Source organism: Oryzias latipes, chromosome 21 (genome assembly GCF_053564925.1).
Source record: "Oryzias latipes strain Hd-rR chromosome 21, Olatipes_Hd-rR_3.1".
In the NCBI taxonomy this organism is placed as follows: domain Eukaryota; kingdom Metazoa; phylum Chordata; class Actinopteri; order Beloniformes; family Adrianichthyidae; genus Oryzias; species Oryzias latipes.
Genome location: NC_136257.1, coordinates 29,827,513 through 29,842,272, shown reverse-complemented (window position 1 = coordinate 29,842,272; position 14,760 = coordinate 29,827,513). Strand labels below are relative to the sequence as shown.

The window sequence follows — 14,760 nt, the reverse complement described above, 5'->3', positions numbered from 1 at the left end:
TAGTGCGGATGGGTCAGGAACTGAGGCAGTATAGAAATGAAGGCAAGAACTAGAATCATCGGTGCCACCCTAAAAATTGTTTGACTTCTAGTTTATTTTGATTATTTAAACAGAAGCCACATGCCTGGAGGTTTTTCAGTTTATCCAATGCAAAGTAATAGAAAACAAGGGTTAAGTGTAAATGTCTTAGACCTGATTAGCTTTTTGCTTTGATGCAACGAGGTTGACCTCCCACACAACTCAAAGATTTCTACTGCTTGCTTGGTTTAGTCTAAAATAACCGCTGACAATCCCAAAAAAACAGCATAAGGGTGACTAAAAGACCACTGGTAACACTTTTAAAATAGATCACAAGATGATCAGAGTGGGACTTTAAAATGTAATCCCAATACCAGTAAAAAACTAAATTCTTTCTAAAATGTGGGTTACAGTGCAACAGTGTCTTTTTGTGGGTCATTTTATCAATTGTTAATGTACTGAAATTTAACTTATTCATGCTCACGACAACATAAAAGTACATTTCAGGATTAAAAAACACATTTGACATTTCTTGTTGAGGCTAAGCCGGAAGGAAACTTTGGCTTCATTTACACTGCAGGTCTTGATGCCCAAATCGGATTTTCTGACTATATCCGATTTTTTTTGACGACCCGCTTACATCATCTTTTAAAAGTGACCCGCTTCCGATTTTTTGCATTTACACTATACAATGCTGAAACTATCAAACATAGACGTTCTGAGGACTGGGTAGCAGCATTTTCGCCTTCCACGGACCTCCTTCTGACTTTTGTGTGACTGCGGTTGTCATGGAGGCAACGCTGCGACGGAAGGAGGCGTTGCCTTGGGCGCTCCTGGATGAGGCAGGCGAACGAGAGGGGATGCGCGGGAGAGGAAAAAGGAGGGCTGCTCGGCCGGCTTATGTGCTCTCGTTGTCAGTGAGGAAGCGTTTGCAGACGTTGTGCTGTACTAACAGTCTGATCCAAGCAAAGAAATTAACGGCTTCTAGCCTGTTCCAGAGCAACGGTGTCCCGCTTAATTAGTTACCGTTTGCGTCCCGCCTGGGACCGGACCAGAAATAACAGCGGTTTCCGACTAGGGTCTGAAGCCTGAGGCTGAAAGGTAACACGCTGATGGGGCTCCATCTGTCCTCGAACAGCAAAATCAGCGCACAAAAACACCTATAATAAGTCATGTGATCTCAGTTGGTGGTGTCCTGAGTTGATGTCACGACTCACATTTACTGCGGAATATCAGATTTTCTGCTTACATGGCACACGCAAATGCACGTATCTGATTTATTTCCACATATGAATGAGGCCTGATTCTGATCTGAGAAAATCGGAATGCATGCGCTTTTTTCCTGCTTACACGTTCACCGGTCGTATCCGATCTGTGCCACATGAGAGGAAAAAAATCGGAATTGGGTCACTTGAACCACGCAGTGTAAATGTGGCCTTTGAGTGGGTTTATGTGAGTTTCTTTTTCAAGGTGGATTTTATGGTTAAAATTCATTTCATTTTCATAAAATTGTTCATCGTGGTGTTTCCCTAGTTGTAAAAGAATATTCCAGATGCTTTTTCTTCAACAGAAACAAGACTTACCAAAGCTGCATTATAACAGGGCACCTGTGCAGTTTCATTTGATGGTGACAGCTGCTCTTTTTTAGAGTTGCATGATATTGAGTCCAGTGCTTTTCTACACATGTAACTCTATAATCTTTAGTTAGAGGTATGTGTGTGTGTGTTGCTAAATACACTGCATTTGGGGATGTTATTCCCTCAAACGAAGGCCTTTTTTAAAAAATGCAAATTCAAAATCTGTTTTGTCTAAGTGTGCAGTCAGGACACATTTCCCATGCGTGTGACTCAGTATTTGTGGTTCTTGACATACAATGTGTGAGTGAAATGTTGGTGACTTTGAGGTAAAACCACGCAAGCGTGACTTTCACGAGTGGGTGACACATCACAGATGCACGTCTTAAGTACATTGAAATTATAGCCGCATCGGATTGGCACTCAAAGTTCAAAAACAACAAAGTGGCAACAAAAAAAGCAGAATAGAGGCAAGTATGGCTGAATGTGTAGTGGGGAGTGAATGAGTGTGTGTGTATGTTTTTAAATTGCCACACCCTGAAGATGGAAACTGTTCCTGAGTCTGTTGGTCCTGGTCATGATAGACCTGTAGCTCTGACCAGAGGGCAGCATGTTGAAGAGTGAGAAGGCAGAATGGGTGCAATCTTTTACGATGCCTTTCCTGTGTTCAGGGAGCGTGACAGGTAGAAGTCCTTCAGGGAGGGCAGGGGACACAGCCTCTGCGGTTCTGCCTCAGTGCACTGGGAGAACCACACTGATTCACTACGAAAGATTCCTCTCAATGCAGCAGTAGACGGTCACCAGAAGCTCCTGACTTACTTAGTTCTACTTTAAGTCCCCTCAAAAATTACAAGTGCTGATGTGTGTTGTTGTAGATGGCCTGGATGTTTGGGAGTCAGGACAGATCCGCTGAATTTTAAAAGTGCAGCTGACTAAACCCCAACTGAGCAAACGGAGCCCCCTTCTCCGTGGACAACGCTCGAGAAGCTTGTGCTTCAGAACAACACTTCTGCCTGAGTGGGTTTGGATCCCGAGGCGGGAACCGGCAGCAGGCGCCGTGGCAGGACTGCTGGGTCAGACGGGGATCAAAGAGGCATGCGGGGCGACTCGGGCCTCAAACACATCCTGCAACTCAGAGTGCTCCTCTGACTCTGGGGACTTGGCGCGCCGCGGGGCCAGTAGCGGGTTTCCGATTGCAGAAATGTGTGCTCAGTCTATTTAAACATGCATTGTGCAGCGACATATATCTCAGAGGATGTTTGATTGACCGTTCTGCATGTCCACCAAGTCATGTTCTTCTTGGTGAAGAAGATGATTCGTTGACGGATTTTCTTTTTTTTTTTTTGGTTCTTTTTCTTTGATGACCCGCGTTCTACCCAGATGTCCTTTGATCGCGATCAACTAAATGATCAGCCCCACCACACTGGTGTCGTCTTCACAGAAGTTGCTAGAGTGGACTGCGTACTCATTCACTCGCTCACTAAGTTTCTAGGTTAGTGGTAGGGGTGAAATTTTCACTCAAAGGTCCAGCAAGAAAGAAGAATTGTGAAAACGATCTTCTCCTTGCAGTTCAGGACTGCTATGGGACAAATATTAAGGGGACATTTAAAAAATTAGACATTGCTTTAATTATTTGCACAAGGTATTTTTTACATTTTCCAGTCATGTACTCTTTTTAAAATTGTATTTTTAGTAGCGATCATTCTGTTTTTCTGTTTTTCAGGTGTAGTGGTCTGGCAAAACACTGAATAGATGCCCCCGACATGGTTTGCACAGCCTGTTTACCTGGAAATCAAAGCAGAATTTGATTTTTCTTAATAAATGGGTCTCCAGCCTTTTCACAGAAGCCGTAATATCTCAGCTTCTGGGACAGGACTCATTACCTTGGAAACACATACAAAATGAGCGTGACTTCTTTATTTTCTGGAGCCAATAGATGAGACACTTGTTGCTTTCAGAAGTGCCCACACATAATTTTACCACATTATGTGCGCCTGGAACAGTTTAGTGGTCAGAGGTCATTTCTGTGACACAGCTGTAATTTTTATTTCATAAAAGTTAGTTATAATTTAGAGCTTTTGAGAAGTGTTAAAGCCACAAGTAACACAGAGAATATTTAAATCAAACTTTATTTTTGTTATAGCCAGTCTTTTATAATGAGGTTATTAAATCAATCAGTTTACTTTCCAAACCCACCTAATCCCCCCTTGTGATAATGGGGACGCTGGAGCCTATCCCAGCCACTGAGCAAGAATCTTTTGGCCAAACAAAAAAAAATCTTGAAATCTGAGTCTTTCATTTGTTCTTCAATTTAGAAGGAAAAAATGTGTTTAAATGTTTCAGTCATTGTCTTTATTTAATGTACTTTAAAAGAAGAACCATGTACCTGTGGTTGTTGGTTCCATGCTGGAAAGGTTCTGGTAACACTGGATTTTGACTTCATACAGGATGAGCATCTGCTCCTGCGCAGAGAGGGGACCATCGAACCCCATCTGTGATGGACAACAGAAAGCAGATCTGTGACCCCGCTAACAGTTTGGAAATAAATCACCCATCACTTCAAACGTCAAAACACATTTGGGCCAACTTGGAGTCGTCCATCTGCTCTGGACAGATGGAAAACAGGAAGCAAGAAAAGATTCAACAACAACAACAAAAAAACAAATGAGTTATTTCACAAATCTTGAATAATTTATAAACAAAACTTATTTTTGTTCATACATACTTGGGATTTTTTTTAAATAACCAAAGATTTGTATGTCTTTAGTTTTAAAGCAAATTTAGATTTAGATGAGGCCCTAATGTCTTGACAGATTTCCAGTACTTGAGGATTTACAACTTCAATGTGTACGTACCGGCTCCCTCATTGATAATTAGGAAGAATTATCCAGAGCTCAGCATTCAGTCCTAAGTGAGGTTTAGGCTCTAGTACAACAACTTCTACCAAAGATTTCTGAGAAGAGATTTTAATCTCAAAAGAAAATTGAGATCAGATCCTTCTGTGACCACAAAAGCTAACAAGAATTTTGCTGTCTGAAGAAAACAAAACTGTACAAAGCTGTCATAAAACAATGAAACAATAGACGAAAAGACAATTAAAAGTAAAATTATAGAAGAAAAATAAAACATACATAAAGGAGTAGAATTCTTGTTAGTTAGTAAAAAATACTAAAAGAAATTAGACATCTCCATCTCAGTTTGAGTTCCAGAAAGAAGATGCAGCCGAAGGTTCCACGGCGTTGCTGGAGCCTATCCCTGCTACAGTTGGGCAAAGGTGGGGTACACCCTGAACAGGTTGCTAGTCTGTTGCACGGCCACATGCACAACTAAGGACAATTTAGAATCCCCAATTAACCTACGAGGCATGTTTTTGGACTTTGGGAGGAAACTGGAGAGTCCGTAGAAAACTCACACATGACACTATCTCCACACGGAAAGGACCCAGATGGAATTGGAAACAGGACCTTCTTGCTGTAAGCCAAAAGAGCCAGCAACTACACCAACAAGCAGCCCCAGAAGGAGACTTGTTTTCCAAAATTGATCCTGACATGGGGAACAAGCAAATGAGTCACTTGAATGAACAGCATAATAACTTCTTGACCTTTTTATAGAAGAGAGCTTAATTAGGTTGAAAAAACCCCAAGAAGAGTTTTGTAGACAAGATTCATTCAGTAAAAAACACCTTCCAAAGCTAAATTAAAGTCTCTCTGCTCTGGTGTACAGTTTACCCTGAGACGACTAAAGCCGGATGTGTGTCTCAGAGGCATTCACATGTAAAACATCCCCACAGTCCAGCATGGGTAAATAAGTTGCAGATACCAGGAATTTATGAGCTCCAAGGGGGAAAAGCATTACTTATTTTTGCAATAGAATGAAGCTTCACCTTTATCTTGCAAATCAAATTTACTGAGAAGGTAGACTGCAAGGATTGAATGGGTGACTGAAGAGGAGCAACAGCAAAAAAGATTGTATCATCGGCATACAAGGGAAACGTTACGTTTGACTAATTGGTGCATAAACTATTATTTTAAATAAAAAATAAAATGGGACCTAAATGAGCCTTGAGGCACTCCTGTATAGACTTGAATAAAAAAGCTGGACCAAGCCATTGCAACACATTGGCTTCTAATATATAGGTGCTCTACCACCAAGAGGCTTGAAATGTAATAATGCATCAAGGTTTCAAGATTAATTTCAAAATTTTTCTTTTCCAAAATAAACATGTTGGGCACCCTTTGAAAAAAATTATAACAACCAATAAGTATTTAAAGTGGACAGATCACTGCAGCATTTTAGTTTCAAAAGATTTAAAGTCCCTCTCCGATCATCTTTTGATCAATTCTGAAAGCGTTCCCTGTGGTGGTTTAATGATTATGCCTTTTTTTTTAGCCAAAATCCAATAATCTGTTGTTTTCTGGGACAGTTTATGCAGAGCGGCTGTTGTTCATCAGAAATTCACCTGAGTTATGGGCAGGACTGTTGGCACAGAGTAAGCCTGCCCCATTTCCCATCACAACTTTGTTTACACAATCCCCCACTAGCTTACAGCCCCTCACAACCCCAACCTAACTTCACCGGTGCAACAAAAATGGGTCTATTCGTCTGCAACTTGATGCATCAGGATGATGCGTATAAGGGAGCTCCTGGCTCACCGTTATAGAATCCACATCACATCTAAAGTCATTTTTTAAGATCATTGTTTGGTCTGGTCTGGTGTCACAATGATTTGCATAAAGAAATACTCAGAAATGTAATTTTTAGCTTAGTTTTCCTTTTTATATGTCCTACATAAGAAAAATTCTACAAGAGCACGTTAAAACCCCCGACTTTGCATTTCTTTTTCGTAGCTGGTTTGGAGAGGTAGAGTGAGGAACTCTTCACTGCTTCTTCTGGTGTTAAAGAAGTTTAGATTTGCAGGTTCCATTCCAAAGCAAAGTGGAGAGAAAAAAACAGGAACCCCTAACTTGAATCTGTAATTCGTCCATGCCCGGAATGTGTGGATGACATTTATTAATCCTTAACAGTGACTTAAGTGACAGTGTTGTTGTGAGATGTGTTGTTCACTCTAAACGGCCACACGTGGATCCAATCAGAAAAGGTATAGTTTGTGTGTTTATTATACCTTGATAAAGACGATGAAAACGTATCTTGGGTCATTTCTATTGTTTGGTTTAAATGATATGCTCAAAATATTGGTAATGCATTTTAAAATGATGTAAAATTTGAATTTATCACAGGAAAAATGGTTGGCAGTCTGCGTTTTTGGTGATGCTGCTGAAGTCTGTGGTTTTTTCAATGGAGGCAAATTATTTAGCTTACAAACTTATCATGGAGCTCCTCACACTCAACTTTAAGCAACTTGAACCCTCACCGCTCAATGACCGATTAGGCAACAAATCCAATATGCCCGTCAGGTGCTTCCACCCTTTCCTTAATCCATTTCTCCCTCAAACAAGCCTAAGCTTAACTGTTTTAATCATTTGACTAGGGAAAATAATAAAAACGTGCAAGTCACAAATCTACTTGGAAGGAGGGCTTTTAGGGCGGGAAATGCCCTAAATCCAGAAGAAAAAAAAAGCTGAGAAAGGAGGTGCTCTCATCATGTTCATGAAAATCCATTTCTCAGAGGAGACAGTGATGTTATACACTCAGACTGGAGTCTTTCAGGCTGGGCCATGACAATTGGGAGTAAATGACTCATTTAGTCCCAGGGTGCTGACTCTGCAAAAGCTTTTGGAACATGATGGACATCCGTTCTATGTGTGTCACCGTTTCTATTACTCTGAAGATGCCAGTCTGCCTGTAACACAGTCCAAGCATCTGTAATTTACGCATAAAACGAGCGCTGAAGGCGAGAAGCGTGGAGGGAAAAACCACTAACGTGTCAGCACCACAACAAGAGCATCTCTCACCTGTGCGTCAATCCACTGCCAGTAGAGAAAAAAGTTTAAGATCCACGTCAGAAAGTTCGCACTTCCGCGGCTCTCTCTCATTCTCACCGCTGAGCACGTTTTCATGTCAGATAGTTTGTTCCATCAGTTGGATCATCTGTTAAAGCGGAGCATCACTTGTCACAAAGTTTGCTTCCCAGCTTGTTCCAACACCCCCCGATCCAAATCCGGTTCATCAAATCCCAAATCCCCACTTTAGGACGCCTCCGTGGACGCGCGCTTCTGTTCTTCTTGCCATCGCTGCTGCGGAGGAGGAGGAAGAAGAGGAAGAGGAGGAGGATGAGTCTCTGTCGCGCTGCCGCAGCTGCTCCTGCTTTGCCGTGACCAGCAGTGGATCCAAACAGCTGCCGAGCCGCTCTTTAGACGACGAGGGAGGTGTGACGTTCAAGTGCCATCACATGCCTGTGTTTCAATAGCCCAATCAGTCTGTGCGCAACCTCCACTGGAGGCGTAAATGCCCTCTTCACGCACACATTGACCCCCTTATTATGGTCTTATCCACTATTTGAAAATGTTTCCGTCCACAGTTGCGCGCTGTTCCAAGGATTTCACCTGCATACCACCAGGCGATGGCAGCAGTCTCCTTGATGCCCCCACAGCAGGTTTCTCCACTCTCTGCCTTGTCTTTCTCCACTTTTGTTTCTCTCACTAATAGACCACTGTGCCAGATTAAACCCACCACGACGGACGTCTTGATTTCCACGTGGGAAATCAGGTGGCTGAAAGGATGAGTTACTTCCATTAAGAGTCTCATGATTTAAAAAAAGAAGGATCAGCTGATGGAAAAGTGGGGAGGCAGGAGGCTCTGGTGTGGAAAGCATCTGAACGGCAGTCGTGGCTTTCTTTTGTCCTCTGCCACATCTAATTGTCTTCTGTCCAAAGCCCCAAAGGTGGTCTGAAATGTTTGTCATGCTTTACAAAAACGTAATCAGTTCCAGTGCTGGATCTTCAGTATTACTGAAATGGAACAGGGACCGACATGAAACTTCAGTCCCATCCCCATTTAATGCTTTTAACAGAATTTAATTTGCAGAATTTGTCCCTGGATGGACTTTTGTTTTGTTTGTTTTTTTGTTTTTTTTAATAAAAATGAGTGACAAAGAATGAGTGGGGAAAAATTTGCATTAAACAAATTAAAAACAGAGATACATCAAAATGATAAAAACCACACACCATATCAACCTGTTACTGTAAACTTTGCTGATGCTGCTGGTACAACCAAGATTTGGTTTTTGGTTTGTTTTTTAACTGGTCCCAGACTTCAAATCAGTGGGAAGTCAATTCTAGAGTCTCACTCGTTTCACAGCAACTCAGTCTGTCAAATGTGTATGTATTCCTGCAACCATTGAAGCAGAATGCATATTATGCACGCAAAAACAGTGTTTGGCCTATATTATGCACACTATTTCAAGGTGCAATGTTGTGGAATACACAGAATGTGTTGTTCACAGAGGGTGCAGTTTGAGCAAAACAGGTTTTGTTAAACAGTTTCCACTCCAGACTGCTCTGGATCTGCTGCAGGTCTCTAATCTATTAAACGACCCTGTAAGATTAAGTTTCAATTCAACATTATTACATTTTAAAAAAAGCTAAGATGTAAATGTCATAAAGTTAAATTTTAATAAAATGTGACAGTGGTGGTATTTATCGGTTTTTGATCTTCACTGTCCGATAAGAAAGACTCTCCACCAGTTTAAGTGGGACTGGGTTGCATTGTGACCCTACAGTTACTCCAGAAAACAAGGAAAAAGATATTTTAGGCCTCTTGTTATCATTTGACCTTATAAAGTCTGTACATGTGGAGTTTATTTTAGCCATGACTTTAACCCTTGTGCTATCCTAGGCACTTTATCATTGGTAGTTGGGTCATCTAGACCCACTAGACAGTGCTCTGAACCTTTTTTCTTCAATGATTTGTGATCTTCACTGGTGTCCATGGATTACATGAAATCTTTCCACCTTTATCCACCTTTGTCATGGTAGGGAGAACACGTCAATGTAAGGGTGGGGTCATCTAAGATAGCACAAGGGTTAAAATGCTGATTTGCAGATTGTTTGTATTCAGACTGCTGTCAAGGGGACTTTCCTGTTCCGAACTAAAGCTTGCAAACAAAACCATGTGACTAAAAATTTCTTCACTCATTGGTCAGGAAATATGAGGGCGGGGCAAAGCAACTAGAAGAAGAAACTATGGAAGGCCAGCGCATAATGTTCCTTCAAACTTTATATTTTGCTCAAAAATTTTGAACTTCAGTATCAACTCTTTTTACTCGCTCTTTTGGTCCGGTGGAGGCATCAAGCTGCAGGGCGATTACTGACAAGAAGAGGTCTAAGAAAGTACGCTAATAAGTGTTTATGACGTTGTCAGGAAAACAATGAGAAGCAATGTGTGTCACGTTAAAAACAGTTTTGATGAGCCTGCATTTATCCAACCTCAATTAAACGGGTTTCTTTGTCTCATTGTTGCAGTGTCATGGCCTTTTTTAAGAGAACTTTGTCAAGAAACTGTAAAGTAGCTTTTAGGATAACATCACAGCAGTGCCTCTCGGGTGCGTGCCACATAACAAGACTGTACTGACTTTGTCAATCAAAAATGTTAAAAACTGTTCGCAGGGTAAAACGGAAGGAGTCCGGCAGGATAAATCTTAAGATCTTAATCTTAAAAGATTTAAGAGACTTCAAAGAGTTAAAAAGGATCTTAGGCTTGCTAATGTTCTCAGACACAACCTTAGACATGAACTGGGTCTTGGAAGTTTTCAAAGCAGCCTGATACTCGGTTAAGAATTTCGAAAAAATCTCCAATGAAACCTGAAGCCAGTCTTTTTTTTCCATTTATGCTCCGCGCAATTGTCAGCAGTGTCTGAGCGCGAGTGTGTTTATTAATCCAAGGCTCCGGGCCAGTGTAGGAACCAAAACTGTTCGGCCTACAATAAACTTTTTCAGGTCAACAGTGTAAGTAAGAAATTGGTCTAAATGTTTTGACTGGTGAAGTAATGGTTTCTATCTAAATGTTCGGAGGCCTGACGCTAATGATGACGTCATACGGTAATACTTGGACAAACTATGTAGCACAATCATCTGCTCGGGCTCTACATTTTCATTTCACGTTTCCTTTGGTAACCTAAAGTTCTTTTCCCTCATAACTAATAGTGTCTGACATAACTGTTTGTTAAACCAAATGTAAATTATTTAATTACATTAAAATAACATGTCTTCATACTAAAAAACCAAAGCATTAGCGCTAAAACAAATACTGAAGCGTTGAATCCAAATTTCTGCTAGTCTCCTCAGCAGGCCACAGATCGTCATGGCAGCGCTTTAAAGTTTCACGAACCGGTGCTTGAAACACGACCAAACGCAGGTTGGTCTGACAGTTGTAATACAACCGCTCATCTAGTACAGTGTTTTTCAACCAGTGTGGGAGATTGTGAGGTGGCCCGTGGGAAATTGCCCTCATTGACTGATCTAAAACATCTACCATCTCCAGGATAACAGCTCTGTGTTCATCCAAACAGGCCCTGATAAAACACAGAGTAGTTAGGAATATGAAATATCATAAAATACTTTTTTCTGTGTGTTTATTTGATTCCATTAAAGACATTTTGATAAGAATGACGGTACCGCGATTTAGCCGTAGCTTCAGCTGTTTTAGGAAAAGTCCCGCCCCTTTAACTGTCTCCACCAATCATTCCTGGAGGTTTAATCACACGTCATCAGTCTGACCAATCAGAAGTGGTTAAAGTCTTCACTTCCTTGTTCCGATTCTGTCCATCAAGTCGCTTAGTTCCAACAAAAATACCAGCTAAAGCTCGTCTATAGCGGTATAGCTTTCCGCGGGATCTGGTATCAGACCGTTTGTTTTTTGGATGGTGGTGTGCCGCAGGTATTTGTCAAAGTTAAAGTGTGCCGTGGTTCAAAAAAGGTTGGAAAACACTGATCTAGTACACCAGGAAAAGAGAATGTTGAGTAATGACTAATGATTATTAGTCCCTTCTCGTGTGTGGAGCTCCTCACTAACGGCTGCAGGTTAAAAGATCTGATAAAATCCAGAAAGAATCTCCAACAATTAAAATCCGGTCATACTTTAAAATAATCTCAGACAATAAGGTTGTAAAGTCCTGAAGAAAGTGGACCAAATGTGTAAAGTCTGAATACACCCCAAGTTTTTTTGTCTTATCCTTCAATATGTGTTGCTTGTTTGTTTTTCAGAGGCTTCTACCTTTAGTTTTGTCCCTGGTTAAATGCAACTTGATTGGTGTTGGATTCAGTCATTGGCTCGGTCATTCCAAGCGTTTCCTTGTTCACTGTAAATGCTCTCTTGCTGCTTCTGTTTAATCTCATGGGGATGTGGTCCGTGATCCTGTGAAGCTCCGTCCAATCAACCTGACAGAATCTGAGCATGCAATCCATCCTCTACTGGTCCTGTCCTCCAGAACTCCATGGACGCTGAGGAATTCAGAGCGGAGGGGGTGCACGGCTTCATCATTGGGGGTCGAAGAACCTGCTTGGTTCATCTTCAAGAAGATCTCCTTACATGAGGCGTATAGGGACACAGGGAGAATTCTTTACAACATGCTTGAAGGATTTGGTCACTGCTGAGAAAAAGATTGTATTCACCCTGAGAGCCGTTACCTTCTTTTTTTCGTTATCCTCTACTTAACACATCTATCTCAGACATAATTGCTGTCCTTTCATGTCTGCTGGATTGCTTTTGTCAGGAGGATTCAGTTGATTTCTTTTTAAGAGATGAGGTAAGGGATGGTGGCACAAAAGAGAAACGTAAAATTATAATAACATTTTGAAAATTTCAAAGCACAAATGTTACAGAATGTTTTGAAAGCAGAAAACCGAATTACACAATGAAGATGCATTATTTTCTATCATAAGCACACATCCGTGGTTTGATCCTGGTTCAAGAACACACGTTTAGCTCATAATGTTCACACTGGACAAGCAGGGAGGGGCTTTTTCTTTTTTCTTTTTCCACAAGCTCAAAAGCTGATTTTGCATGACATAGGCCCTTTTAAAACGGGCTTAGTAAACGTATGAGTTTTGAACATAGCAGCCTAAATTGCACACATTCATGCATAACTTTACAGCAGCAGCTGGTGAAACTGCCTTTCAGTGAAAAAGTTAGAAAGGTTCCCATTCTCCCCATCAGAGATACAATTTTTTAACATTAATGTATTTTAAATATTTCTTTTAATGTAGGCCAACAGTACTCAGTTTTTCATTTATGAAAAGGGCTGTAGAAAAAAAAAGGGATTTATTTTGATAAAGCTTGAATGTTTTCATCCATCCTTTACCTCTGCTGGATTTGGAAACATCCCAGAACTCTAGGTTTGTCCGGAATCAAATTCAACTAGGCCACACAAATATTCTTTCATTTTAACATTGAAAATCTGACAGAATCTTTTTTTTTTTTTTTATAGATGTGGCTGTATGTCACTCACCTCTGTATTGCAACAGCATGGGTGATCATGTCCTGTGACACGTTGCAGTTTCCATTGTCCTTCCCCTCCACCCCTGACTTTGCAGTGTTTTCAGTCCAGAGGGGAGCTGTCCATGGTGCTGATAGGGCTGCAGGATGAAAAAGGAAGCTCAACAGAATTTTAACTTCTCATACAAATATATAATCAGGATTTTTATTCATGAAAGGAAAAAAATGAGAATTAACTTTCATAAACTGTTTGTTTTTATCAGCATAAAATTCTCTAGCTGCTTTCTCTTCATCTTCAGTGAATTCAGTCTTGTGCAGTGACTAAACAACAAGCTCATAAATGTGTGTTGTGACTGCTGAAAGAATGCAGATGTCAAATTGCTTTCTGGTGGATAGCCCTGACCTGGAGAAAAATGCCTGCAAAATAGCAGCTAACAGTTAGCTTTTTATCAATGGAGGAGGGGCAGATTGGATCGGTACATCAAAATTGTATGTTGCAGAAACAAGAGAATTCTCAGCTGCTCTTTTTATTTGAAAACAGTTTGATTGGACTATGATTAAAAAGCAACCAGTCACAAGGTGAAAACGTTTCTATTTGTATTTGCCCTTTTACCAGAACCAGAACAATTCTGCTTTCAGGACCAGCTTTAAAATAGAAACTGTTAGGATGCTCAATGTAAGACTTTTAAACCCTATAAATAACTTCATAAAAGAAAAAAATAGAGTGCAAGTCAAGCATTTTTGCAGTAAAAACACACAAAGAAAGACTTAAGTGTGTGTGTGTGCGTGTTTTTTTAGAATGTGTTTAATATCAACCCCCAATACACACAAATAGTCTTAGACTCCCACTCTCAGAGTCCCCATGCAAAGTGCATGTATTGCCTGTAAGACATCCAAAGTTTATGTTGCTAATTCAAACCAGATTTTTAGAATTTCCGGTCCTTTTGTAGATGATTCTAGGTTGTGTACGCAGAGAAAGGAAATGCCGCCTTTCCAGCTTTTGTGCAAACACTTGGTAGAGTCAACCTAAAGTATACCGTCCAGCCGCTCTTGGTAATTGGTAGTTAATAAAATGTGAATCATATGATTTGATAAAACCTATGCCATGCTACCTGTGAAGACTCAATTCTGATCAACAGTTCTCCCACTATCGTCTTTATTCCTGGTTGATCCTTTCCAGATCCATACACAGAAAAACTGAAATCTTAAGAAAATAAAGACTTTTGTTTACAGAAAGTTGTCTCTTTTTTCCTGTTATGCCAAAAAGATGATCTTGTAAAAGTTTTTCATTAGTAAATAAATCTGAGTTTAAGAAAACGTGTCTTAGTGACCAGATTATTTTGAAAAGAAAATACAATTTTTCTGACCTAATTGGCAGATTTGATTGCTGATAAAAAAAATCTTTTACATTTTATGAATTTTCGACTTGTTTCTAGGAAGCCTGTTTGTGACCGTTCTACTTGGTCTCCCGGGTTTCTCCTTCCCCCGGCCTAATGGGTGATGAGCGATGTTGTTTTCCTCAGGTTAGTGGCTGATTCAACCTCATCTTCTCTTTCATATTCAAATTCATGGATGGATGATGGTTGGATGCACATCTTGGATGTCAAGTTTTTTTTTCTTCCTTGTTGTTTTTCAGTTTGTCACTTTACTGATTCACAAACTCCTCAGATAAATAATTCTCACAGTGAGAAAAAATGAAAGATTTCAAAGGTTTTTGCTAGAAAAAGCTAAGTTTGGTGTTTGCAAATCGATTTATCAGGAGAAGATTAAAAAACAA

The 14,760-nt window shown here is 40.4% G+C and overlaps 1 protein-coding gene across 1 annotated transcript in view; it reads right to left on the bottom strand.

Moving 5' to 3' along the window:
- The window catches only part of pth2ra (parathyroid hormone 2 receptor a), an 87,805-nt gene extending 79,685 nt beyond the window's left edge, over positions 1 to 8,120 (bottom strand). The window contains exons 1-2 of the mRNA XM_004082021.5: positions 7,505 to 8,120; positions 3,979 to 4,084 (exon numbers count right to left, since the gene is read on the bottom strand). Of these exons, the coding sequence (XP_004082069.2) occupies positions 3,979 to 4,084; positions 7,505 to 7,609 (211 nt within the window). The 5' untranslated portion in view covers positions 7,610 to 8,120. The remainder of the gene's footprint in view (positions 1 to 3,978; positions 4,085 to 7,504) is intronic.
- Between the last annotated feature and the right edge of the window lie 6,640 nt (positions 8,121 to 14,760).